Genomic DNA, 26038 nt, shown 5'->3' on the forward strand with positions numbered 1-26038 from the left:
TTCAATGAAGTCACCTTTCAATCTTCTTTTGATAAGCTAAACAGGTTGAGCTCTTTCAATCGCTCACTAGAAGGCATTTTTCTCCAGCCCTCAGAACATTTGGTGGCTCTTTGCTGCCCCAGCTCCAATTTCACAACATCTTTTTCAAAGGAGGACACCAAAACTGGATGCAGTATTCCAATATCAGTCTCACTGATGCCGTGTCACCTCCTGTGACGCTATTGACATAATCGGTAACTGTATAGATCACCGTTGTGACCACTGTTATATATTTGCAGCCAATATTGTATAAAGGTTGTCATGGAAGGGGTCTATGGAGAGGTTCTGATTGGCTGATTATAATTATGCTATCTGTATATGTATATCAGTTTTGTAGTTGACGTTCTGAATATTGGCTCTATACTGTCTGTATTTCAAGCTTGTGCTATGCTTCCGGGGAACACCCCAGACAAGTTGGTGTTAGTTCTGCCTAGCCTGCTTGATGGCCCACTAAGGACCATGAGCTATACAATTGACCCATTGAGAGAAGGTGGATACACCTTGTGACTCAGCAAGGCATGCAGGGACCTGCCTATGGACAGAACTCTAAGGTTTTTCTATGCCACATGCTGGATAGAGTGTTCTTGGGACAAAGAAAGCAAAGACCACACGGCAAGAGACTATAAAAGGCTGATGCCTCGTCTCCATCTTGTCTTCAATCCTGCTTCATAGCTCTGGAGGGACTTTGCTACAAAAGGAAGCTCTATACAAAGGACTGAATGACCCATCCCAGCTGTGGATGTACTCCGGAGACTTGATTTGAACCTGCAGTTTATTCTATCACTGCTACAAGCCTGAACCAAGAACTTTGCCATTACTGTATGCAGGGCTGGCTTTAGGAAGTGTGGGGCCCAATTTGAACATTTTAGGCGGGGCCCCGACAGGGATGATTTAAAAAAAACACGTAACCCCCCCCTTCATTTCTTCCATGTATTATTTACTTTCCATAACTATATAAATAAAATTAAAATTATATATTACATACATTGCTAGCCGGAGGCAGGGCAGGGGCAGGGCAGGGGCTGACTGGAGGTAGGGTCTGCCTGGAGGCAGGGCAAGGCGTGTGGGGCTGGCTGCGGGCAGGGGGTATGGGGCTGGCTGGATACAGGGGCTGGCTGCGGGCAGGGCAGGGGGTGCAGCAGGGGCTGGCTGCGGGCAGGGGCTGGCTGGAGACAGGGAGTGCAGCAGGGGCTGGCTGCGGGCAGGGGGTGCAGCAGGGGCTGGCTGTGGGTAGGGAGTGCGGGTCTGGTTGGAGACAGGGACTGGCTGCAGGCAGGGCAGGGGGTGCAGCAGGGGCTGGCTGCAGGCAGGGGGTGCAGCAGGGGCTGGCTGCAGGCAGGGGGTGCGGGTCTGGCTGGAGACAGGGGCTGGCTGCAGGCAGGGTAGGGGGTGCGGGGCTGGTGTGGGCAGGGGGTGCAGCAGGGGCTGGCTGTGGGCAGGGGGTGCAGCAGGGGCTGGCTGCAGGCAGGGGGTGCGCGTCTGGCTGGAGACAGGGGCTGGCTGCAGGCAGGGTAGGGGGTGCGGGGCTGGTGCGGGCAGGGGGTGCAGCAGGGGCTGGCTGCAGGCAGGGGCTGGCTGGAGACGGGCTGGTGGGGGCAGGGGGTGCGGGGCTGGAGGCAGGGCAGGGGGTGCAGCAGGGGCTGGCTGCAGGCAGGGCAGGGGCCCCCCTGCTTCTACCACCTTGGCCCTTTAAATAGCTGCCGGAGCCCTGGGGAAGCTGTGGGGCTCTCGTGGCTATTTAGAGGACCGAGGCAGCAGAGGTAGCTGGAGCCCCGGCACTTTAAATAGCCCCCGGAGCCCCCTGCTACCGCAGGGCTCTGGTCCAAGCACTAGACTCCTCCCCATAAGCACCATAGCTCCCCCTTCTCCTCCACTGGTACATAAAACTACAAGTCCCAGAATCCCTTGCTTCTGCCATCCCACCTCCTGAAGGGGCAGCCAATGGGCTGGAGCCGTTTGCTGATTGGCAGGTGTGCGGGCCAGTGGGGGCGAGCCCGTGCCCGGCGTGCAGTGGCAGTAGGAGATGGCGGCGCCGGGCTGGGAGCGGGCGCTGCGGCTCGTGCTGTGCGCGCTGGGGCTGGCGCTCTCCGTGTACGCGCTGCACGTGGAGAGCTCGCGGGAGCGGGACCCGGGTACCTGGCCGTGTGCGACCTGAGCCCCTCCGTCAGCTGGGGACCGGCCCCATTGCAACCCCTGCCCCATGGCATGACTCCCCCTCCCCCCATTGCAACCCCCCGCCCCATTGTTGCCGGCACAGAGGCCCGAGGACAGCAACAGTGCGGTTCCTTGCCCGGTGTGCTTCGGGCCAATAAACATATCGGGGTGGAGAAACAAACAAAGTTTATTTGAGATCTCAAAGTGGTGCAAGGAGACAGGCAAGTCTCAAATCAAGCACACCAGCAAAAACAGTTTCTCTCTTCTTATACATTTTACAACTAACCCCCCCCCCTACCACCCACCCCTCTCTACCACCCCCCCTCTGTATCTCCCTCTACTCCCCCTCCCCTCCCTACCGAAGGCATGTTTATACATTTAAGCCGTTAAATCATTCTGGGGCTATAAATCTAGCTTGTTAGTAACTTCTCTCTAAACTGTTACTTGGTCTTGTTTACCCTTGGTTTATTACCCCTTCTCCAGCTAGAAACATGCAAACCTCATCATTATCGCTTGGTACCTGGTATGAGGGGAGAGGGGTTGTAACTGATAATTGCCTGTTTACACATTCCAATTTCTGCCCTTGGCTTTTGAGGTCGATCAGAGTTAAACATGGAAGAACTCTGGCTAAGGCAGGCCTAGTGACCCCAACAGTTCCCTCCTTTGAGAATACTCAACAAGCTTTTGACTGAATTTTCTCATATTCTGTAGACAAGATACGATTGAGTGCCATGGAGCTGGGGTTCTCAATGAGAGGGTATGCTGGGATTTCTGGGGAACGGGGGGCATAGAGCTTACGGAGGAGCAATTTAAAACAAGCGATCAGGAGGAGGGTGACCAGGCACAGTACCACACCTGTGAGGAGGAGATGCACAAGGCTATTTCCCAGTCCTCCCAGGTTGGGCAACCAACTCCAAAGGGAATCAAAAACTGTGGGTTCCCTTTCCTGAGCCTTCCACTGCTCGAAAGCCTGTTCGGCTGACAGGACGTGCTTGTTAATGTCCTGTGAGTTTTCTGGGACATAAGTACAACATTCACTCCCAATAAGGAAACACACCCCGCCCTGGGAGGCTAAAACATAATCTAAGGCCTGTCTGTTTTGCAGGGACAGCAACCGGAGCTGGTAAAGCTCTGAGTTAAGGCCAAGGTCTCACTGGCATACTTGGTGAGAAACACAGAGCACCTACAATAAAATTGAGCAAGTCGTCCTACCCCATAGGATGGGAGAAAGATCATACCCAATCTGTCTCCTTCTGTAATGGGCTCTGGGGTGGCATACAAAGTTCTACGCTGTAGATCTACACTCTTCCATGTGCCGCATTGGCATGGTTTTACCAACACACCAGAGACCAGACCATGCTCGATGTGACCTTGGCAGCCATGTAGTGCCCTGGAGGTGCTGTCAGAGTGCCCAGCTGAGTGGGTCCTTCTGGAGAGCAGGGAAATGGCTGCAACATCTTAGTGACGTGCGTATGTCTGAGTGGATCAGTCCGGCTTAGTGAGCAGTATTTGCTGCTCCATCTCAAATGCAGCCTTGCCTTGCTCCTCTGAGGGGGGGGGCATGTGTCGCAGGTAAAGAACTGCAAATGACGGGCCGGCGTTTAACAGCTTCTGGTACCAAAGGCAGGAACTGGCCTTTTTAAAAGCAGACATCTGGCTGGAGTTTGCTCTCCTTCCCAAAGCAGTCTCTGGGCAGATGACAACACAGGTTTCCCTTCAGTGTGAGCTGTCACGTCTCTTCTCCCACCTGCAGGAGAAAGTCAAGCCTGTGCCTGCCTACTCTGGGGCTTTGAAGGCAGATGTGCACTTTGTCTGAGAGGAGCCTAGCAGGGGGATGCTAAGGGTTACGTTACTGCATCCTACTTTAAAATGCCAGCCTCGGAATGTTTAGAAATAAATAATTCATCTGCAATTCATGTCTGGCTCTTGGCTTTCATTTCCTGCTACCCGATGCCTCTAACAGACGTTCCCATCTTTTGGTATTGTCAAAAGATGGCACTGGCCATTTAAGAGAAAAAGAGCCAGTGCTCCGGTGACTGATCAGCTGCCTCCAACTTGGATTTTAAGAGAAGAAAAGGGGCAGGTGGGAGCTGTAGGTGATTCTGGGGAAAGGCTGAAGGCAGGAAAGCAGCAGGGAGGAATGCTCGTTGACCTTCCTAAGCCAGACTTGTAAGCCCGGGAGGCCAAAGCCAAGGGCCAGAGAGGGCTGAAGGCAGGAGAGCAGTGGCAGGACCTGCCCGTTGATGTCAAACTGGAGAGCTGGAGCCAGAGGGCTGAGGGTCATGGTGAATGAGGGTTGCTCCCCAGGTGAGGAGGATCTCCCAGCAGAGAGGTTGTGGAGGTTCCTGCTGGGAAGAGCAGAGTTGCACACCAGTTGGAAGGGCTGTGGTAGCTGTCCTGGCAAAAGGACAGGAAAGGATTGAAGAGCCTGGCTGTGGCAGATGTCAGGGTCTCGTATGTGGGGCACTGAGGGACTAGATGTGGTATTTTAAGTACTACGTGCACTGGGCTATATTTGGGGACTTATGTTGTGGATTATTTGAACTGACTGTAATAAACCAGTCCCAACGAGGGATATTAACTGAGACAAGAGAGCTCTGGTGGAGTTACTGGGGACTCTGAAGGAGGGAAACTGAGGCCGGTGCACTAATTGGGCCACACCCTGATGTTGGAGGACTCCCCAGGTAAGGCTGCCCTATGACAGACTGCAACCCTCCAAATGGGGGGGGGGGTCCCTCTTGTAATCTTTAAGCATCTGCATAGGAACTTTTATTGTTTTTACCTTAAAAATAGAAGTGCCTACTTAGAAAGAGCTGCACTGTAACTTATAACTACTGGCAATACACGGTGCAGAGCCCTCGGAGACCGGACAACACACAAGTGCACGCTGGCTTGCTGGGGACATCACACTGTAAGGCAGGAGGGAGGGGGACCAAGGGTCACTGCCCAGAGACATGTGACAGCTGGAGCTCTGAGACCTGCCTGGGCACTCCGGGAGTGGACTATGGGTAGGGGGGGTACCCTGACAATGTGACAGGCAGGAGAACAAGGGGGAGGGGAGAGAGCTATGGCAAAGAAAGCTGGAGGGATGGGCTGAGGCGTAGCAGAGCCTTAGGCCTGGTCCAACACAACTGCTCCCCATCATGCCTTCACTGCCTGAAGTGGTAGTGGCATGGTCCCCCCCCCCCTCCTTTTCAGACAGACAGCTGTGGCAGCAGGGACCCCTCCAGTGCATGCCCCAGCAGCTGGGGAGTATCTGCGGGGGTAGGTGGGCGGGCCAGCCCTCTTCTTTCCTCCAGCTACTCACAGAGTCCCTTGGTGGCCTGGGGCTGATGGGGCAGTGCAAGGCAGTGAATCAGGGTAACTCCTCAGGAGGGGTCAGTGCACTGATTACATTGAGTTTGGGTCTTCCACCTTTTCTATGCAACCACTACAGCCAGACACTGACCATTTTTAAGGGTTCTGACCTCATCACATGACTCCAGCAGCTGGGGCCCTAGGCATGGATCTATAGTGCCTGTGTGTTAATTCAGCCCTGGGGCCTATTAAAGGCTGGGGCTGGTGACACAGGAGCGCAGACACTATACCCCTGCTGCTGTGTAGACTTGCTCCTCAAAGGGAAGTCTCAAACTCATCTCCATATGGAGTTGGCCAACACACAGAGCCAGCAGCCAGCCTTTCTGCCCTGGTGCTTCTGGCTGGGTGCCGTCTTTGCAGGACTTGGGCACAATGCAGCAAAGCTGTTGGAGATTTGGAAGAAGAGTTGTGCCCTAATCCCTGCTGGGGCAGTGGGGTGCCTCAGAAGGGGCTTTTTTGTAGGGCCAGCAGGGCTGGCCTCCGACTTGCACCAGGCTGACTCCACTTTCAGGTAGACGGACTACAGAGCAGACAGACTCCCGCCCAGGCAGAGCAATTGCAGGACCATAATTTATAAGTAGGGCTAGTGTCAGCACCTTTATTACAAGCTGTTACACAGCGGCACCGAGCACAGCACAGCAGGGACACACAACTCCATTGGCAATAGCAGCCCCCGGGTGGTACATTTCACACAACACAAGTGCCAGTGCAGGGCAAGACGGCACCAACAGAGCACAGAGCAGCCAGGACCCAGAACAACGTGTGCTAAATACATCACCTCAGGCAGTCGCAGCCAATTCACAATCTCCTGCCCAACCTGCACAGCTGCCTCCGGTGGGCTCCAGGCGCAGCCCTCAGCTGCAGCGGGCAAACAGCCAGGCTGTCAGACCGTAAGCCCAGCGTCCCTGCCTTATACAAACCCCTCCCAGTGCTCCACAAGGCTGGGGAGGGGGGGGCTTTGCTGCAGGGCCTGGCCATTGTGCTTTCCGTGGTGCTCGTGTTGTCGCTGCACGTTTCCTCCTAATAAATACCAGTAACTAGGCCTGAGCCGGCAGCTCACCCAGTACCAATGCCGTACTCACACCTGGCCCAAGGCCTACCTGCACCTCACGGGGGCCACAGCACAGCCTGGAGGGCGGGGGACAGCTGACAGGCCCACTCCCGGTATGCAGCTGCGGAGGGTGGGGGAGATGTACAGTAAACAACAGCCACTTTCACGCTCCCCCGGGGCCCTGGCCTAACGTCAGAGCTGGGCGCAGTAGCTCACAGCACAGCAGCCAAGAGGAGAAAATGGGCAAAGGTGCCTCAGAGATGAACTGATCTGCAGGGCAAGGCCTCACCCTGACACCAGGCAGAGGGGAGCCCAAAAGCTGGCTTTGCGAGGGGAGGCCGCAGCCCAATTTCCAGGAAAGCTGGCAACAGAGCAGGGACAGCCTAGAGGCTAGAGCCTGCCAGGGCGTCGGGGACACGAGGGCCTGCCCCCATCCCGGTGTGCCATGAGAGCAGCCTGTAGGGCCACAAGGAAACTGCGAAGGGCTAGGGGCACAAGAGCCTGAGCCCCAAGCAGCCCCTGGCGGGGCCCGGTCTCAGCGGTGGGATGGGATTGAGAGGCAGCCGCAGGAGGGCTGCTGTAGGTTTGAACAGGCAGCAGTCACATAGAGGGGGCCTAGTTCCGCACAGCTTGCACCGGTCCTGCCTCTCACTGTCAGAGTGCGCTAGCTGCCGGGCCGGGCCGGGCCTTGCTGGCCTGTGTGTCGTACAGGGCTGAGCGCTGCAAACTGACACGCCTGGGAGGCTGGGGGGACAGGAGGGTCAGGCTGGTGGTCAGGCAGCCCAGCCGCTTGGGAGGAGTGAGCGGCGGCCCAGCCAGGGTAATGCACTAGGAAAGTGATTGATTGTCTAGAAACCATTCGCATGGGAATAGCTAACGAAGGGCGGGGGGAATTTCTACTCCCTCTGCGGCCATGGATTTACAACCCGAGCACCTCACCTTTGCCAGCCCCACTCAGTACAAAGGCCTGGGCCGCCCCCCAGCCCCACACTCATTTCTGTGCCTTTTAGAATAATGGAACCACACGAATGTGCCCTGGGGGTGACCCCACTGAACTGGGTTCTTGAACATGCAGCTTCATGCTGACCAGGGCCAGGGCAGGGAATGCCAGCAGGCGCCTGATCAGCACCCGATGGTCTGTGCCAAGAACGCCAGGAAAGCTAGCGTAGAAATGCCTTGACACTGGGCACTTACAGTGCTTTGCACATTCCAAGTGCTTTACACACATCATCTAATTAAGCATCACCCTCATGTTACTGACGGGGATGAGGTTTAGGGAGAAGGGACTCAGCCGAGGCCAGGAGTCCATGTGAGAGCCAGGATAAAGTCCTGACTCCCAGCCCTGCACGACCTGGGTGGCACCTCTCACCTGTTTGCCAAAGACCCTTCATCATACACCCTGGGCCATGGGAAAAGACAGTGGGCTCTGGTGGGAATGGCCACATTGGCTCTGCTGCCCCCTAACATTTCAGGACAGGCAGGGCACAGAGCAGTGGAGCTGTAGAAAAGAAACGTGACCCCTCTGTTGCTATGTTTCAGAGGGGTAGCCATGTTAGTCAGTATCAGCAAAAAGAACAGGAGTACTTGTGGCACCTTAGAGACTAACAAATTTATTTGGGCATAAGCTTTTGTGAGCTAACACCTACTGACCGCTATACTTACCTACATGCCTCCATCTTTCATCCAGACCACATCACACGATCCATTGTCTACAGCCAAGCCTTAAGATACAACCGCATTTGCTCCAATCCTTCAGACAGAAACAAACACCTACAAGATCTCTATCAAGTGTTCTTAAAACTACAATACCCACCTGCTGAAGTGAAGAAACAGATTGACAGAGCCAGAAGAATACCCAGGAAGTCACCTACTTCAGGACAGACCCAACAAAGAAAATAACAGAACGCCACTAGCTGTCACCTTCAGCCCCCAACTGAAACCTCTCCAGCGCATCATCAAGGATCTACAACCTATCCTGAAGGATGATCCCTCACTCTCACAGACCTTGGGAGACAGGCCAGTCCTTGCTTACAGACAGTCCCCTAGCCTGAAGCAAATACTCACCAGCAACCACACACCACACAACAAAAACACTAACCCAGGAACGTATCCTTGCAACAAAGCCCGTTGCCAACTCTGTCCACATATCTATTCAAGTGACACCATCATAGAACCTAATCACATCAGCCACACCATCAGGGGCTCATTCACCTGCACATCTACCAATGTGATATATGCCATCGTGTGCCAGCAATGCCCCTCTGCCATGTACAGTGGCCAAACCAGACAGTCTCTACGCAAAAGAATAAATGGACACAAATCAGACGTCAAGAATTACAACATTCAAAAGCCAGTGGGAGAACATTTCAACCTCTCTGATCACTCAATTACAGACCTAAAAGTGGCAATTCTTCAACAAAAAAGTTTCAAAAACAGACTCCAACAAGAAACTGCTGAATTGGAATTAATTTGCAAACTGGACACCATTAAATTAGGCCTGAATAAAGACTGGGAGTGGATAGGTCATTACACAAAGTAAAACCTATTTCCCCATGCTAATTTTTTCCCCTACTGTTACTCACACCTTCTTCTCAACTGTTGGAAATGGGCCATCCTGATTATCACTACAAAATTTTTTTTTCTCCTGCTGATAATAGCCCATCTTAATTGATTAGTCTCATTATAGTTGGTATGGAAACACCCATTTTTTCATGTTCTCTGTGTGTGTATATTTATCTTCTTACTGTATTTTTCACTGCATGCATCTGACAAAGTGAGTTTTAGCCCACAAAAGCTTATGCTCAAATAAATTTGTTAGTCTCTAGGGTGCCACAGGTACTCCTCGTTCTTTTTCCTCTGTTGCTATGAGGGTTGTGCTGGGTTTGGCAGGGGATTCGGGTGGAGCAGTTGGGGAAGACACGGCTTACACGTTACTACGAGCTAGAGGTAGGGATAAAAGCCAGATCCCTGTGTGCCAGGGTATGGGAAAGGAGGCAGCCATCACCTCCCTAGTGCTTTTGCTGTGAGTGCGGATGGAGAAGCGTGTGTATCACCGTCCTGTCTCCAGAGCCCAGAGTTTGCTCAGGGAAGACCCAGCCCTGGCAGCTGTTTCGGCAGAGGAAAGTGGGGATGGGGGGGGGGGGTGTCCTTTTTCACGCAGGGAGGCTGCTACGCCATTGCCGCATCATCGCTTGGCTTCCTCAGTCACCATGTCGGGCAGCTCCGTCAAGGGCTGGGGGTTGGGTTGAACCGCCTGCACCGTCTCCTCCAGGCTGCTGCTAGGGAACACCACGTAGCGGGCGCTCACATTGCGGGACGTGGGCTCACGCAGGTTCTCTTTGCTGTGCCAGATGCCGTAACCGAAGTACACCAGGAGGCCTGTTGCAGCAGAGAGAGAGAGAGAGTTTGCTTTAGCAGCAAGGCAAAGGAGCTTGGAGGAGAAGAGCAGAACTGAGCAGTATCTGACTCAGCGAGGGTGGGAGGGAGACACCCATGCGATGGAGGCTCTGACTAGGAAAGGGAGGGAAATGAAAGCAGGCCCCCCACCAGCTCCCACCCGCCCACTCAACCAGCTGGCATTCGCCATGGCCCATTGTCTATGGGCCTTCCACCAGTTTCAGACCATGTGACAGTATCACTTCCCATCTCTTTATAACGGCCGTGACCATCGTAGTATCCACACCCCCTGCCGGAGAGTTAAAACCAAAGCCTTAACAGGCCGTTGGCCCGATTTCCCTCCTTACTTCCCCAGACCAGCCAGGGCCATTTCACTGATTTTTATTTTTTTAACCCAAGACAATTTTAATTCATTTCCCCACTGACAGCGAGATGCATTTTATCAAACACTTGGCCTACAACTCCCTAGCCAAGCTGCATTCCACTCCGCCAAGGCTTTTTATAATAAACAGCAGTAGATTCTCGATTCTCTGCTCTAGCAGCCGATCGCTCCCTTGGCGCCGACGCCCCCTGGGCGGCTACTGATGCTCTTACCCTTTGTGCCGCTCTGTTCTGAGCGATGCAAGTTAGGCTGTGGTTTGGCGATTGCCAGGGTCATACATTTCTTTTGGGAGATCAGCTCTGCACTTGCTTTTGTCCCTTCCTCATCTCCTCAACAGCCTTTGGCTAGTTGGTGAGAGCTGCCAGTTGTCGGAGAAGTTCTTTAGCGAGCGGCTTGGCAGCATCGGGGGCAAATCAACTGCTCCGCTTTCCCCCCAAGGATATCTTTGTCTGCGTCCGACTCCCTAGTCATTCAAACATCGTTCTCCAGGCTTTGTTAGAGGGATTGTATGACCCAGCCCAGCATCACCATGGATGGCACCAGCTCCTCAGCTTCGAATGGGCCTGCTTCTCAGGGGAGGCAACCTCACTGATTGGCCCCCGCCTGAACTCACCTAGGATCAGCCAGACGGAGAATCGAAGCCACGTCATGTAGCTCAGCTTTAGCATGAGATAGACGTTCAGGAGAATACTCAGCGCAGGAGTGAGCGGCACAAGTGGTATCTGCAAGGAAGAGCAGCCAGTGATAAGGAGAGAACACGCCTACGACAGTCACCACTAAGGCTGAGCGCACACATTCGAAGGCCAGGGAAGGGTGGACAACTGCTGAGAACAATTCTTCAAATGATATTGACCTATGACCTTTCCCCTGCTTGCAGTGAGTATAATGATATAGGGGTATAGGATTGACCTTAATGTTTTGAGTATCAAAACATTGATACTTAATGCCTCCTTGTCTTGATGTTTTGCTTACTAGGTTGAAACAGACCTGGGGGGCAAGCAGGTGAACATAAGCAATTGGGTTACCAGATTTGCTATATTAAGGATTTGTTGTAGGAGGCCTAATAGTAGTAGTAGTTATGCTAAAGGCCGGGTTTTATTTATGATAGTATAGGCCTAGAGGAATATAACTTTCGGTCATAATTTTGCACTCTTATTCACAGAAGGTAAGCAGGAGACCATGAAAGGGACAGGGCAAGACTTCTGAAGAAGGGAGTTCAGGGTGGGTTTGGTCTTTAGGTTACCAGGCACTATGTAGGTAGTTAGACCACATTGATGCATAGGAATTGTTAGGAAATAACGGAGAGGATTGATGCAAATGGTTAATAATAATAACTCACCTCCTACAAGTACAGTAGTGCAATCTCTTTATCTCTTTAGGGCCGTCAAATGATTAAAAATATTAATTGCAATTGCAGTTTTAATCACACTGTGAAACAACAGAATACCAATTTAAATGTATTATAAACATTTTGAATGTTTTTCAACATTTTCAAACATATCGATTTCAATTACACAGAATACAAAGTGTACTCTGCTCACTTGGTTATTTTTTATTACAAATATTTGCACTGGAAAGAGATAAACAAAAGATCTTCCTTCAGCTTGTAGACTGTACTAAGGGGCATGCGAATGTTTAGCATATCTGGCACGTAAATACCTTGCAACACTGGCTACAATTGTGCCACACGAACATCTGTTCTTACTTTCAGGTGACGTAAATAAGAATTGCGCAGCATTATCTCCTGTAAATGTAAACAAGCTCATTTGTCTGAGCAATTGGCTGAACAAGAAGTAGGACTGAGTGGACTTGTGGGCTCTAAAGTTTTACGTTGTTTTATTTTTGAGTGCAGTTATTTAAAAAAACTACTACATTTGTAAGTTGCACTTTCATGATAAAGAGATTGCACTACTGTACTTGTAGGAGGTGAATTGAAAAATACTATCTTGTGTTTATCTTTTTTTACAATGCAAATATTTAATAAAAATACAAAGTGAGGACTGTACACTTTGTGTTCTGACTTGTCATTGAAATCAATATATTTGACAAATGTAGAAAAGCATCAAACAATTTAAATTGGTATTCTATTATTGTTTACCGGTGTGATTAAACCGGTGATTAATCACGATTAATTTTTTTAATCAAGTTAATTTGTTTTGAGTTAATCGCTTGAGTTAACTACATAATATTAATTTTGGACATTCAGAGTGCCACCGATGGAGACGAAGGTGTCATAGATGAAGAAGAGATCTGTGTAACTCAAAAGCTGGTCTCTCTCGCCAGTAGAAGTTGGTCCAATAAAAGAAAAGCCTGCACTTTAGCCACAAGCCCAGCCTTCCTCTACTGCAGACATTGTGCCAGGGCCATTCCAACCTCCCCCAGGCCACAGCAACCCATGAGAATGAAGGGGGCAGGTGGCTACCTGAAAGGTCTTGGTGCTCTCCTGTTGCTCATGGACCCAAATGAGAAGCAAGCTGAGCAGAAATCCCAGGCTGAAGAGCAGCAGCAGCAGGGAGTAGCTCCAGGTGGGCAGGTGAAGATGGGTGTTGCCAAATACCAAGATGGAGCACAGGCATATGGCAGACACCATCAAGGTAACCACGGCAATGGTGACCACCTCCCCAGGGTAGAAGTCGCTGAGGAACTCCAGGTAGGGCTCGAACGCTGCCTTCAGCTGCCCTGGCTCCCGGTGCACTTTGGCTTTGTCTGTGCCCACCAGCTGCAGCTTGTCCGAGAAGGATTCGTATTCCTTTAGCTCGCTGGGGCCAGCCCCCTCGTTGGGCCCAGGACTGGGCTGGCTCCCGGCAGGCTGCGGGGGAGCGGCCGACTTCTCCTGCTGAAAGCGCAGCACAATGATGCTGGCTGCAACGAAGGTGTAAGCTTGCAGAGTGCCAATGGACAGGAACTGCACCAGGGCCTCCAGGTCGAAGACGAGGGCCATCAGAGCCATGAGCACCCCAAACACCACAATCCCGATCACGGGCACCTGCGTGCGGGGGTGCACTCTGGAGAACACCCGGAAAAAAAGCCCATCCTCCGCCATGGCGTAAACAATTCTGGGGAGGGAGAAGAGGTTGCTCAGCAGAACCGTGTTCATCGCTGGGGGGGAGGGAAGGATAAAGAAAGAGAGAGAGGCCACAGGGTCAGAGTCACGCACCCGAACCTGCCCACACCACCCCAGGGACCAGAGCTGGCTCAGAGACAAGGCAGCAGTGCAGTTCCTGAGCTCATGTGCACCTGCCAGTGAGTGTGGGGATCTCTCCCATGAGGAGGCCCCGGTCAGGCTCATCTGCTCACTCCAGTGGAGGCCATCGCTCCTCAGTGGTTTTCCAGGGAGCAGGCACATGGCAGATCCAGGACCCTGCAGCCCGAGAGAATACTTTGCCATCGGGAGAGATTGCCTGGGAGTAGGAACTCCATCCAGGACTCTGCTTCATTCCCAGGGTCCCTCAGCCCCGGGACAGACCAACAGGCACCGCAGACAATGGGAGCAACTCAGAGGGGAGGCAGCCTCCAAGGAGATGGAGTTAGCACCCAGCATTTACTATCCCCATAGTACAGCCGGGGAAACGGAGCAGAGCGGTTAAGTGACTTGGCCAAGGTCATGCTGCGAGTCAGTGGCAAACCTGGAGATGGCACCCAGGACTCTGAGCACTAACCAGTAGCCTGGCAGCTATGACTCAGGCCCTGGAAACGTGCAGTGCATAACCCGAGAGGTCATTTCTTTCACGTACCCTGCCAGAGGACGCAGGCCTAGCTGTTAGCCCAGGGACTGGGGCACTGGGAGTCTGGACCTGAGCTTTCAGCCTGTCCATACTTACCACAAATGGAACCAGCAGCTACTATAAACCCTGCCCACGAGTAACCTCTTCTGTAAAACGCATCTGCCAAGGCAGAGTCGGGATCCAGAGTGTGCCAGGGCACCATCAGCGTCAGCACCATGGACACCAGTATATAGGCCCCCGCGGCCAGGCCCAAGGAGATGGCTATTGCTCTGGGAACAGCCTTCTGGGGGTTTCGGGCTTCTTCACTGGAGGCTGCTATGACGTCAAAGCCTACAAAGGCATAGAAGCAGGTGGCCGTGCCTGCCATGATGCCCGACAGTCCATACGGAGCAAAGCCGCCTTCCTGGGCACTCCAGTTCTTGGGTTCTGCGAGAATGAATCCCATAATGAGGATGAAGAGGATCACACCCAAGCTGATGGCCGAGAACACGTGGTTAAGCCAGGAAGATACTTTGGCCCCAAAGGAGATGAATGCGGTGGCTATCAGCAGGACACCTGCTGCCAGGAAGTCTGGGTAATGTGCCAGGAACGGTACCTGCCATGTGCCAACGTGGGTCTCGGTGAAATTTTTTATTTTATGACTAAATATGGAATCCAGATAGGCACTCCATGCCCTTGCCACCGCAGCGCCCCCGATCATGTACTCCAGGAGCACATTCCAGCCAATCAGGAAGGCCCAGATCTCGCCCATGGAGACGTAGGTGAACATGTACGCGGAGCCTGTCTTAGGCACCCGGGCACCGAACTCGGCATAACAGAGAGCTGCCAGCAGAGAGGCAAAGCCAGCAATGATGAAAGAGACAACGACAGCAGGGCCAGCGATCTCCTTGGCTACTGTGCCCGTGAGGACGTACAGGCCAGAGCCAACCATTCCCCCTATGCCCAGCAGCGTCAGGTCAACGGTGGAGAGGCATCTGTTGAAGGTCGTCTCCATCATGTCATCCTCCAGAGTTTTCACCCGGTTGAGTTTCTGGCAGAAGCGGGTTAGGTCCGCAGAGCGAGGCAGCCGGCCCGCCATCTCAGACAGACAGCCCCGCCCGCAGCAGGGATGGCAGAAGGACAGGGAGGGTCAGAGCAGCGTGTCGCGCAGAAGTCTCCAAGTCAAAAACCTAGCGAGGAATAAAGAAACCATGAACCAGCTCCTCTCCCCACTACACACGTGGCCCAAACACGAGCCAGCCCCTCTCCCTCCCTGCTCCCCACGGCCACACTTTAACTAACTCAGGTCCAGCAAGCACTAGCCTGGCTCTCAATTGCGTAACACACACATCACCTGACCAAGGATACTTCTCTCCAAACTCCCAACAATTACCAGCAGGGGGCAGGCGGGTGGCAAGGGCTCAGGAAGGTTTCCAGCCGAGCCCCTACGTTCCCAGACTCAGGCCTGCCTTGGCTGTTCCTCGAGGAACCTCACCGGTTATGGGGAATTGTGTGTTACGGCTGCACACTGCAGCCAGGGAATCCAGGAGAAGTAGGGAAGAAGCAATGATCTATTAAGATGTACCGGTGTTCCATCGGAAAGTCCCTTCCCAGGAGGATTCCTGCTCACCCAGGAGTGCCCCTGTCCTTTGTTAACAGGCCACAGAATTGAGTCCATATGTGTACCCACAAAGCATTTACACGGGAGCCCATCACTTCTTTGAAATGGGTATTTTAGGCAGAGCTGGTAGTATCACCTCTAGTGAAGGCTGACTGACACTTTCAATGATAAGACCATTTTCAGTTGCATATCACTTTGCCAAACATTAAGGGCTTGGGCTGAAATTCCCAGTGCTGGGTGTCTACCTCGGCCTGACTCTTTTTAGAGGTTATCAGAACCTGTTCAGCTGTTTCTGAGCACAAGGTTAAGAGGCAAAAAAAATACACTGTTTTGCCTATGTGCACAAAAACCCCTACAACTATTTCACTGCGAAACTCTAGCCCCTCCAGGCTCTGAAGCAGGGCCTGACATTTGGCAGGGAGGTTACCCTATAGTCAGGGATGTGCCTTTTGGTGTCCCCTTGAAAACCTGCCCAAATTTGGTCCCATTTTAAGCCTTTAAGATTTCGGTTCACACAACAATGCTCAGTAGAGACTGGCAGCATTAGTATCAGAGACCAACTGCACTGAGCATGCACCGTTCCCTCCCGCCTCCTACGTGCTGACCAGACTGATCATATTCTGTTCCCACAGAGCATGCTCCATCCCAGGACAGTGGGGGCTCAGCAGGACTTTCCCTCTAATCCATCCTCCCAGATGCTGTGGGGACAGGGTCAGGACAAGGCAGCAGCCTGGCTCCAATACAAAGGGTGGAGGAGCAGAGGGGCAGGGGCTGGAGGGGAGGAGAAGGAGCAGAGGGGATGGGGCAGAAAGGGCCTCAATCATTACAGGACACTCCCCCCCAGAACCTGTAACTGAACCCAGGATTTCATTCCTCTGCTGTTAGCCAGCAGCTGTGAAACCCACTGGCAAAGTGCCTGCCTCATCCCTCGTTAGTGGCTGGTCCCCCAGAAGCGAAGTCTGTTAATGCTCAGAGGTCTGTGCTGTGCATCTAAAGGTTCCACCTCTGCTGGGGACCCACGTGCAGAGACATATGGTCCAAAAGGAACAAACAGAAACGTTATTGTGGCTTTTAAAAAAATTATGAAATTACATTTTAAAAAATGCTGTTTCAATACACGGGGTCAGTCAGTTTCTCCCATGCTGAATGTTTAGTGTATGTTTGTTCCTCCATTTTTTTAAAACTGCAGCTGAGTAAAACAACCAGCCTTGGAATTGGTGATTTACAGCAACGAGCGGGATCAGCTCCCGAACAGATGCTGAGGGCCTCTGGCTAGCCCGGTCCTAGGGGGGGGAGTTGTGCTATGTGCTATGACGTGTGTAACCCACACACCTCCTGGGGGTGGGGTCTGTCCCATCGAGTGGCACAGAGACCACAGAGAGAGAGATTAATGAGTCTGCTCGACGGCCTCAGCTAACAGCCATATGGCTTTTAGCTCTCGCAGTAGAGGCTTATGCACTAAGCTCCAGAAACCCCAGTTCGATCCCACCTGCCCGACAACCGGGCTCTGTTACACAAGGATATCTCAGAGATCTTCCTGGGCAAAGCACAATTCAGGAAAGGAGAAGACAATCTACAGATGGTGGCTGGGTGCAGGGAGAACGGATAAGGGATGAATTAGGCCCCGCTGTGTCTAAGCAGAAAATGTATCAACATTCCAGGTAGACAGAATCACAGGTTTAAGGTTAGAATGGACCCCCGGATCATCTCATCTGACCTTCTGTATAGCACGGGCCACCAACCCTTCCAGCCACCCCCACACCAAACCCAACAACCAGAATTAGACCAACATAATACAGACCCCAGAAGACTAGACTGTGATGTGCCAAAGGCAGAGAAGAGGAGGGACTAAGGGTGAACCAATGCCCCAGGCAAGGGCAGGGAATCAATTTAGTGAGATATGCTGAGATCACTCTAGCAACTGACCCACACCCAGTGCTGCTGAGGAAGATGAAAATGCCCCAAGGTCACTGCTAATCTGTCCTGGGGGAAAATTCCTTCCCGATCCCAAATATGGTGATCAGTTAGACCCTGAGCATGTGAGCAAGACTCAATAGCCAAGTCCTGAGAGAGGATTTACAGAACCACCTGAGAGCACTGGCCCATCCCATCTAGGGTCCCCTCTCCAGCTTTGGCCATCTCTGATGCTTCAGAGGAAGGATCTTTCCCACCCAAAACACCGGAAGTACATTCCTTTCTGGTCCCTACAGGTGACCAGCTGAAGTCCTGACGCACAAGATTTTAGGAACATAAGACATGAACTGGAAGAGACCTCCATGGCTGCTGAGTCCTGCCCCCCATACCACACGTAACACCATCATACAATCCCACTCATAAATTTGTCAAGCTCTATCTTAAAACTGGTTAGGTTTTTTTGCCCACATAGCTTCTTCTAATTTCAGACCTAAATTTGTTCATAGCCAATTTATCCCCATTTGTTCTTGTGCCAACATTGTGCTTTAGCTTAAATAGCTCTTCACCCTCCATAAAGTTTACCCACTTCCACTCCCCTCTTCCTCCCCGATGTAATTATAGAGCGCATTCAGATCCCTCTCAGCCTTCTTTTTGCAAGGCTAAAAAAGCCAAGCTCTTAATTTCCTCTACTAAGACAGGCTCTCCATTCCCCTGATTAACCTAGTAGCCCTTCTCTGCATCAGTTCCAGTTGGTGTGTGGGGGAGTGTTGGGTTTTAACATGGGTGACCAGAAGCATACGCAGTATTCCAGAGGAGGTCTTACCAGTGCCTTGTACAATGGCATTAATACTTCAATAGCTTTACAGGAAATGCCTCACCTGATCCATCCAAGGGTCACATTTGCTTTTTCACAGTCACGTCACATTGGCGGCTCATAGTCATCCTACGATCAACCCACATACCCAGGTCTCTTTCCTCTTCATCACTTCCAACTGAGGAGCCTCCAGCTTGTAGCAGAAATTCTTGTTATTAGTCCCTAGCTGCATGATCTTGAACCTTGTACTATGAAATTTCATCCCACTGCCCTTCCCCCCATCCTCTAGGTCATTCGGTTCTTCTTGTGTACCTAGTCTGATCCCCCTCTGTACTGATGGTGCCCCTCAACTTTGTGTCATCAGCAAATTTCGTTTGCACTCGTCCTATTTCTTGTGCCAAGGTCCTTAATAAAAATATTCAAGACTGATCCTTGAGTAGCCTTCTGCCAGTCCATCATTCACTTTTCAGCACAACCCGTGGTCCTCTCCTTTAGCCAGTTCCTTACCACCTTACAATTCTTGTACCAACTCCCATCTTCTCCTGCTTCCCTGATAATGTAGTACTGTATCAAATGCTTTACTGATAGTAGATCTATGGCATTTCCCTCACCTAAAATATCAATTATCACAAAAAGACATTGGGTTAGCTTGGCACTGTCTTCCTTTGGTCAGCGCATGCTGCATTACCTTCCTTTTTCCATTTACTTCCATGTATTTAATTATTCTTTCCTTCTCAGTTTATTTTAAAGCCTTATGTATCTATTGAGGTCAGACTAAGTGTGTTTCTCCACAACTGGACACCTGCAGCTGGCCCGTGCCAGCCAACTCGGGTTCACAGGGCTCAGGCTGTGGGGTGGTTTCAGTGCAGTGTAGATGTCCAGGCTCAGGCTGGAGATCGGGCTCTGGGATCCTGCAAGGTGGGAGGGTCCCAGAGCCCTGGAAGTCTGCACAACGATGAAGCAGCCCAAGCTCCGTGAGCCCGAGTCGGCTGGCACAGGCCAGCTGCAGGGTTTCTTTTGCTGTGTAGACATACCCTGACAGGTCTATCATTGCCCAGATCACTCCCCTGCCCCCCTTTCTTAAGTATTACATTAGTGATTTGCCAGTCACATGGTACCACCCCCAGTTTGATCGTTTTATTAACATCCTTGCTACTGGATTTAAATGTCATGTGCCAGCTCTTTCAGTATCCTGGGATGGAAATTACTGGGTCCCCCCAACGTGAGCACATTAAGCTCTTAAAGTGTTGCTGCCACCTCAGATGTGGTTTGGAATTGGCAAGGAGGGGAGGAGCACAAAGGTGGCCAGGTGCCGCTTTTGCACCTTCGTGATTCTGGGCGTGTCTTTGGGCCGCGGTTTGTTACAGCTGTAAACTAGAGCAGTCCAGGGGCTGCCCTAACTTATGGTTACTGCCTATGGAGCCATCCAGCAGACCAGGACAGCCAGAGTGCAGTGCTCTGGCAAGTCCCCTTCCCTCCTCCTCCAACACTCCTCTCCCAACATGCCCCTAACCTGAGGGCAATGAGAAGCCCCCCTTTAACATCAGTGGACTCCCCCGCCTTCACCAGGGGAATTCCTGTGCCTGGGCTCCACCCCCTTTGATGCTAAACACATCAAAGAAAGAAGTTAGCACATGGCCCAGAATCAGGGCATTGGCTAGCACAGCAAAGAGCCCTAGTCTATCGACCTTCTGAGCACGCTGCAAAGACCATTGTTCCTGAGCCGCTTGGAACTGCAGGTCACAAAGATCTTGGATCATTCCCAGGTACTGGAAAAAGAACAGGAGTCCTTGTGTCACCTTAGAGGTCCTATGATGGTGTCACTTGAATAGATATGTGGACAGAGCTGGCATTGGGCTTTGTTGCAAGGATAGGTTCCTGGGTTAGTGTTTTTGTTGTATGGTGTGCGGTTGCTGGTGAGTATTTGGTTGGGAGGCTGTCTGTAAGCGAGGACAGGTCTGTCTCCCAAGATTTAGGAGTCTAGTTACATAGGGTGCTGAGCTGAATTCACTTCGGGCCAATGGTGCACCAGCACTGGGGCTCCTCTACTACGAGCTGAAATTACAAAAGTGCTAACGTTATTAAGAGCTGCGATCACTGAGTGCTGTGTTAAGTGTCCAAAGTGAATTCAGCTCAGCACCCTATGTAACTAGACTCCTAATGCATCAAAGTTAGCTCTGACATTCAACAGTGGAGAGAGGAGGTGGTGCAATTGGTGTTTCAAGCCCTCAAAGAGGGCCCATACCATCAGGTACAAATACCCCCACCCTCTCTCAATTCACTGAGTTTTATAACCCATGCCCCTGTCTAGCAAGTGCTACTTAATTACTGGTGAGTCTTTCTGTCATACAACAGTTCCACTGGCCTTGCTTCACCGAATCAGGGTAACAACACTTTATTCTTCCTGCTCCAACAACAGAGAAACTGGGGATCCCGCACCAGCCAAAGTAACCACTTTCAGTTGTTGTTGTCCCAGAATAGGCGGGTAGGTGTGCCTATGCAAACAAGGTCAGCCCCTGAAGTTCTTTTCAACCCTCACCATAATTCACCACCAGATGTCAGGGTAGAGCTTATCCTGACTCTGCTTACACTACAATACCCACCTGCTGAAGTGAAAAAATAGATTGACAGAGCCAGAAGAATACCCAGAAGCCACCTACTACAGGACAGGCCCAACAAAGAAAATAACAGAACGCCACTAGCCGCCACCTTCAGCCCCCAACTAAAACCTCTCCAGCGCATCATCAGAGATCTACAACCTATCCTGAAAGACAATCCCTCACTCTCACAGATCTTGGGAGACAGACCTGTCCTCGCTTACAGACAGCCCCCAAACCTGAAGCAAATACTCACCAGCAACCGCACACCATACAGCAAAAACACTAACCCAGGAACCTATCCTTGCAACAAAGCCTGATGACAGCTCTGTCCACATATCTATTTAAGTGACACCATCATAGGACCTAACCACATCAGCCACACCATCAGGGGCTCGTTCACCTGCACATCTACCAACGTGATATATGCCATCATGTGCCAGCAATGCCCCTCTGCCATGTACATTGGCCAAATCGGACAGTCTCTACGCAAAAGAATAAATGGACACAAATCTGACATCAGGAATCATAACATTCAAAAACCAGTGGGAGAACACTCAACCTCTCTAATCACTCAGTGACAGACTTGAAGGTGTCAGTTTTGCAACAAAAAAAACTTCAAAAACAGACTCCAAAGAGAGACTGCTGAACTCGAATTAATATGCAAATTAGACACAATTAACTTAGGTCTAAACAGAGAACTGGGAATGGTTGGTTCATTACACTAATTGAAATTTTTTCCCCCATGTTAAGTTCTCCTCACACCTTCTATGGGTCATCTCGATTATCACTTCAAAGTTTTTTCTTCTGCTGCTGCTGATAGCTCATCTCAATTGATTGGCCTCTTACAATTGGTATGTGTACTTCCACCTTCTCATGTTCTCTGTATGGATAAATATCTTCTGTCTGTGTGTTTCACTCTATGCATCCGATGAAGTGGGCTGTAGCCCACGAAAGCTTATGCTGAAATAAATGTGTTAGTCGCTAAGGTGCCACAAGGACTCCTGTTCTTTTTGCGGATACAGATTAACACGGCTGCTACTTTGAAACCTCCCAGGTACTGGGTTACTGATGCAAATAACTGGTCAATAGTGGCTACTGGACTAGTCCACTTTTATCACACATTTCCAGAGCGTCAGGAGTGCGTGGGCTCCTCGTACTGAGGGACTGTATAAACCTAAACTAGTACAGTCAGGCAGGGAGGGGCCCTGTGCCACGTTCCCTAGATGATCATCACTGGCCAGGCCTTGGAGACAGGGCTGCCCCTTTCTCCACCATACTGCTGAGGTGGTGAGTGCAGGACCAGACTCGAGGTAGGTCTATACTGCATTCGTACCCTGTAATTGCAGTATAAACATCCCCTCACTGTCCCAGCTCCTGCTGTGTGCCCTCCTCTGGTGCGCAACCCACACCCACTCCATGGGGCTCCGTCCCTCTCTAGTAGCGGCTGGCCCACATCCACAGGTTGAGGAGCCTGCTACAGCTTTGGCGAACAGAGCCGGTTCTTTCAGCTCCGACAGAAGCGGTGCCTGCATTTAGAACCAGACAGCCCCAGTAACGGCAGTGTCGGCCACCCACTCAGGGAATCGTGTAACATCTTCTGCCCACTCTTCAACCAGAGACCAGCTTCTCCCTCTATACAGGGCCAGGCTGTCCCACTTGCCTGTCAGGCTCCCAGCTCCCTGAAGCCTCCTTAACCTCCCAGGACCAAACTACCTGTCCCCAAGCTCTCTGCCCCAGAGGGGTCTCAGTTCCCAACAACCCTCCATGCTCCCCCAGTCTAACTATCCCCTCCCCTGGCTCTCAGAGCGACCCCAGCTCCTCCCAGGAGCCCTGGACCTGGTAGCTTCCTGACCATGGCTCCTCTCCACCCATTGATCCCAGCTGCTGCAACCCTAAATCCACTTGTTCAACCTGGGTGCTAGTTCACCCAGGCCCCACCCTTCATATACCCACTGGCTCCAGCTATTGGTCCCTTAATTCCGGCCTCCTGCTCCTCTGGCCTCAGCTCCTCCCCACCCCACCCCCTATTACCCACTGCCCCACTCGCTCCAGCCCATCAGTAACACCATCCTCCAGTTTTCTTTCATCTGCCCCAATCACTCCCCGCCCCAGGCCCCAGTTACTCTGCCCTCACTGGCTGCACTGCCCTCTGGGGGAGGGGGAATGGGGTTTTTCTCTCCCATTCTGCATCTTTTAGGGGTAGCCAGCTCCCTCTATCCCAAGGCACCACCAACGGAGCTTGACCGCTAGCCCCAAATCCTCTGGGAACTCCAATGTTCAGGGGAACGGATGGCACCCTCCTCCCGGCACCAGGGCAAAGCCCAGCCAGCGAACAAGCCGCCCCTCCTGCTCCCGGCTGCGGCCCAGGCAGACAGGCCAGCTGGACAGAGACTGTTGTGCTCAGATCCAGGGACTGGGGGGGCACAGGCAGTCCCTGCCCCCAAGGGGACTGGCTCCCCGTTCCCTTCCTGGCCTGGCCAGCTGCGGGAGGCAAGGGGGAAGCTGGCCGCTCACTGCTGCTGGGAGATCTCTTGCCACCTGTCCGGCTCGGGGTGGAGCAGTTCTCCCAGACCCAGCCTGCCACGACTGAGCCGGGGGGGGGGGCAAGGGACAGACGGCAGTGCCCGCACCCCCCGCAGCGCCCGGTGCCAGGGTGGGGGAGGGGAGTGCGTGCAAGGCCGGGGACCGGGGGGGCACCTCGCCCCGGCCCCTCCTGCTCGCCGCGACCCCAGGGGGGTGGCTCCGGCCCTGGGCTGCACAGGTGCCAGGGGGGCGGGGCGGGCCGCGCTTACCTGCCCCGGCGCCGGGCCGCGGAGGGGATGATGCGGTGCGGGCCGCGGGCATCGCTCCCCTGTCCCCGCGCAGGACCCGGCCGGCCCCCGCCGTACTTACCTGCGCGCCGCGCTCCGCCCGGTGCTCGCTCCGCCCCGCGGCCGGCCGGCAGGGCCCGGATCAGGCTGCGCCCGGGCATCGCGCCGCGGGCTGGGCTCGGCTCGGCTCGGCTCGGCACAGGGCTGGTTCTGCAGCCTCGCTGCGGCTGCCCCCGGGGACCGCGCCCCGACCCGCCCCCCGCCTGGACCAGGGCGGGGTCTCTGCCCGGCGCGCCCGTCCCCGCGGTATCAGCGCCTCGCACGCAGGCGCCTTTCCCCAGCCCCGGGGACTCGGAGACAAAGGCCAACCTTGCAAAGGCGCCCGGTGAGCCCTCGAGCTGCGCTCGCTCGCTGGCCCTTGGGGCAACTAGGCTGACCAGATACCCCCATTTGATAGGGACAGTCCCGCTTTGGGGGTCTTTTTCTTATAGCGGCTCCTATTACCCCCACCCCAATTTTTCACACTTGCTGTGTCGTCACCCTGTGGGCAGCCCTGGGTGTGAATCCGCCCTTCACAGCACGGCTTGTGAGGAACATAGATTCATAGATTCTAGGACTGGAAGGGACCTCGAGAGGTCATCGAGTCCAGTCCCCTGCCCGCATGGCAGGACCAAATACTGTCTAGACCATCCCTGATAGACATTTATCTAACCTACTCTTAAATATCTCCAGAGATGGAGATTCCACAACCTCCCTAGGCAATTCAAGTCTGTCACTGAGTGATTAGAGAGGTTGAAGTGTTCTCCCACTGGTTTTTGGCACTTTCCAACCAGGAAGGCCAGTGCCTGCCCCAAGGACAGACAGAGGAGGGGGAGTTAAAGAAAGTCTGGGACCGAGACAAGGCTAGAAGTGGTTCTGCTCGGCCCAGCTCTGTTACCTGCACCAGGAGACCCACCTGGCTCCCACTGCTGCCTCGTTCACTACACCCCTGAGCCTCTGTCTTACGCTGGTGAGGGCTGATGACCCCTCCCTCCAATTGTCACAACTCCCCCCACCCCTTTACATTGAGTAGAAAAGTAAGAGTAAAAATGGATCAATGCCAACAGTGATCAGCCTATAGAACTGAGGGGGAGTGGGTGCTTGGAGAGGTAGACAAAGTACTCGACCTTAAAGAGGGAGGGGGTGCAGGGAGTGAGAGTTTGTTTGCTTCAGCCAGCAATAAAGTTTTCAGCACCTCCCACTCCCCCAATTGCTTTTTGTGATCCCCTTGGGGGTCGTGACCCACTGGCTGAGAAATTCTCTCTGAATGCTGATGTGAGGCAACAGCCTCCCAACCGTAAGCAAATACTCACCAGCAACCGCACACCATACAACAAAACCACTAACCCAGGAACCTATCCTTGCAACAAAGCCCAATGCTAGCTCTGTCCACATATCTATTCAAGTGACACCATCATAGGGCCTAATCACATCAGCCACGCCATCAGGGGTTCGTTCACCTGCACATCTACCAATGTGATATATGCCATCATGTGCCAGCAATGCCCCTATGTCATGTACATTGGCCAAACCGGACAGTCTCTACTCAAAAGAATAAATGGACACAAATCTGACATCAGGAATCATAACATTAAAAAACCAGTGGGAGAACACTCAACCTCTCTAATCACTCAGTGACAGACTTGAAGGTGTCAGTTTTGCAACAAAAAAACGTCAAAAACAGACTCCAAAGAGAGACTGCGGAACTCGAATTAATATGCAAATTAGACACAATTAACTTAGGTCTAAACAGAGAACTGGGAATGGTTGGGTCATTACACTAATTGAAATTTTTTCCCCCATGTTAAGTTCTCCTCACACCTTCTATGAGTCATCTCGATTATCACTTCAAAGTTTTTTCTTCTGCTGCTACTGATAGCTCATCTCAATTGATTGGCCTCTTACAATTGGTATGTGTACTTCCACCTTCTCATGTTCTCTGTATGGATAAATATCTTCTGTCTGTGTGTTTCACTCTATGCATCTGAAGAAGTGGGCTGCAGCCTGTCGCGGAGTATCGGGGGACTCAGGGCCCTGCACCCCCGGCTTCCTGCGATTCACTGCGACTCTCAGCCAGCCAGTAAAGCAGAAGGTTTATTTGGATGACAGGAATGCAGTCCAAGACAGGTCTTGCAGGCACAGACAACAGGACCCCCT

At 52.5% G+C, this 26038-nt stretch overlaps 1 protein-coding gene across 2 annotated transcripts; it reads right to left on the reverse strand.

Annotated features, from left to right (window-relative positions):
- Positions 1–6128: 6128 nt before the first annotated feature.
- SLC7A4 (solute carrier family 7 member 4) lies at positions 6129–24060 on the reverse strand. 2 transcript variants are annotated; one of them, XM_054006600.1, is made up of 5 exons: positions 23925–24060; positions 14201–15273; positions 12802–13478; positions 10993–11101; positions 6129–9979 (listed from the first exon to the last, which is right to left on the reverse strand). In XM_054006600.1, exons 2-5 carry the CDS (start codon positions 15180–15182, stop codon positions 9786–9788), a joined length of 1962 nt encoding a protein of 653 aa, XP_053862575.1. In that variant the 5' UTR covers positions 15183–15273; positions 23925–24060; the 3' UTR covers positions 6129–9785. The 2 variants fall into 2 exon arrangements, with proteins under 2 accessions (XP_053862575.1, XP_053862576.1); XM_054006601.1 differs by lacking the exon at positions 23925–24060 and adding an exon at positions 23825–23883.
- Between the last annotated feature and the right edge of the window lie 1978 nt (positions 24061–26038).

The sequence above is a fragment of the Malaclemys terrapin genome, chromosome 16 (assembly GCF_027887155.1).
Source record: "Malaclemys terrapin pileata isolate rMalTer1 chromosome 16, rMalTer1.hap1, whole genome shotgun sequence".
Lineage (NCBI taxonomy): Eukaryota > Metazoa > Chordata > Testudines > Emydidae > Malaclemys > Malaclemys terrapin.

Excerpts from the sequence above, each read along its gene's own strand:
- SLC7A4 (XM_054006600.1), bottom strand. The coding sequence starts at position 15,182 with ATGGCGGGCCGGCTGCCTCGCTCTGCGGACCTAACCCGCTTCTGCCAG. Across the intron at positions 13,479-14,200 it reads AGCTGCTGGTTCCATTTGTG|CGATGAACACGGTTCTGCTG; the intron begins GTAAGTATGGAC and ends CCTCCCCCCCAG. Across the intron at positions 11,102-12,801 it reads AGAGCACCAAGACCTTTCAG|ATACCACTTGTGCCGCTCAC; the intron begins GTAGCCACCTGC and ends TCTTCCTTGCAG.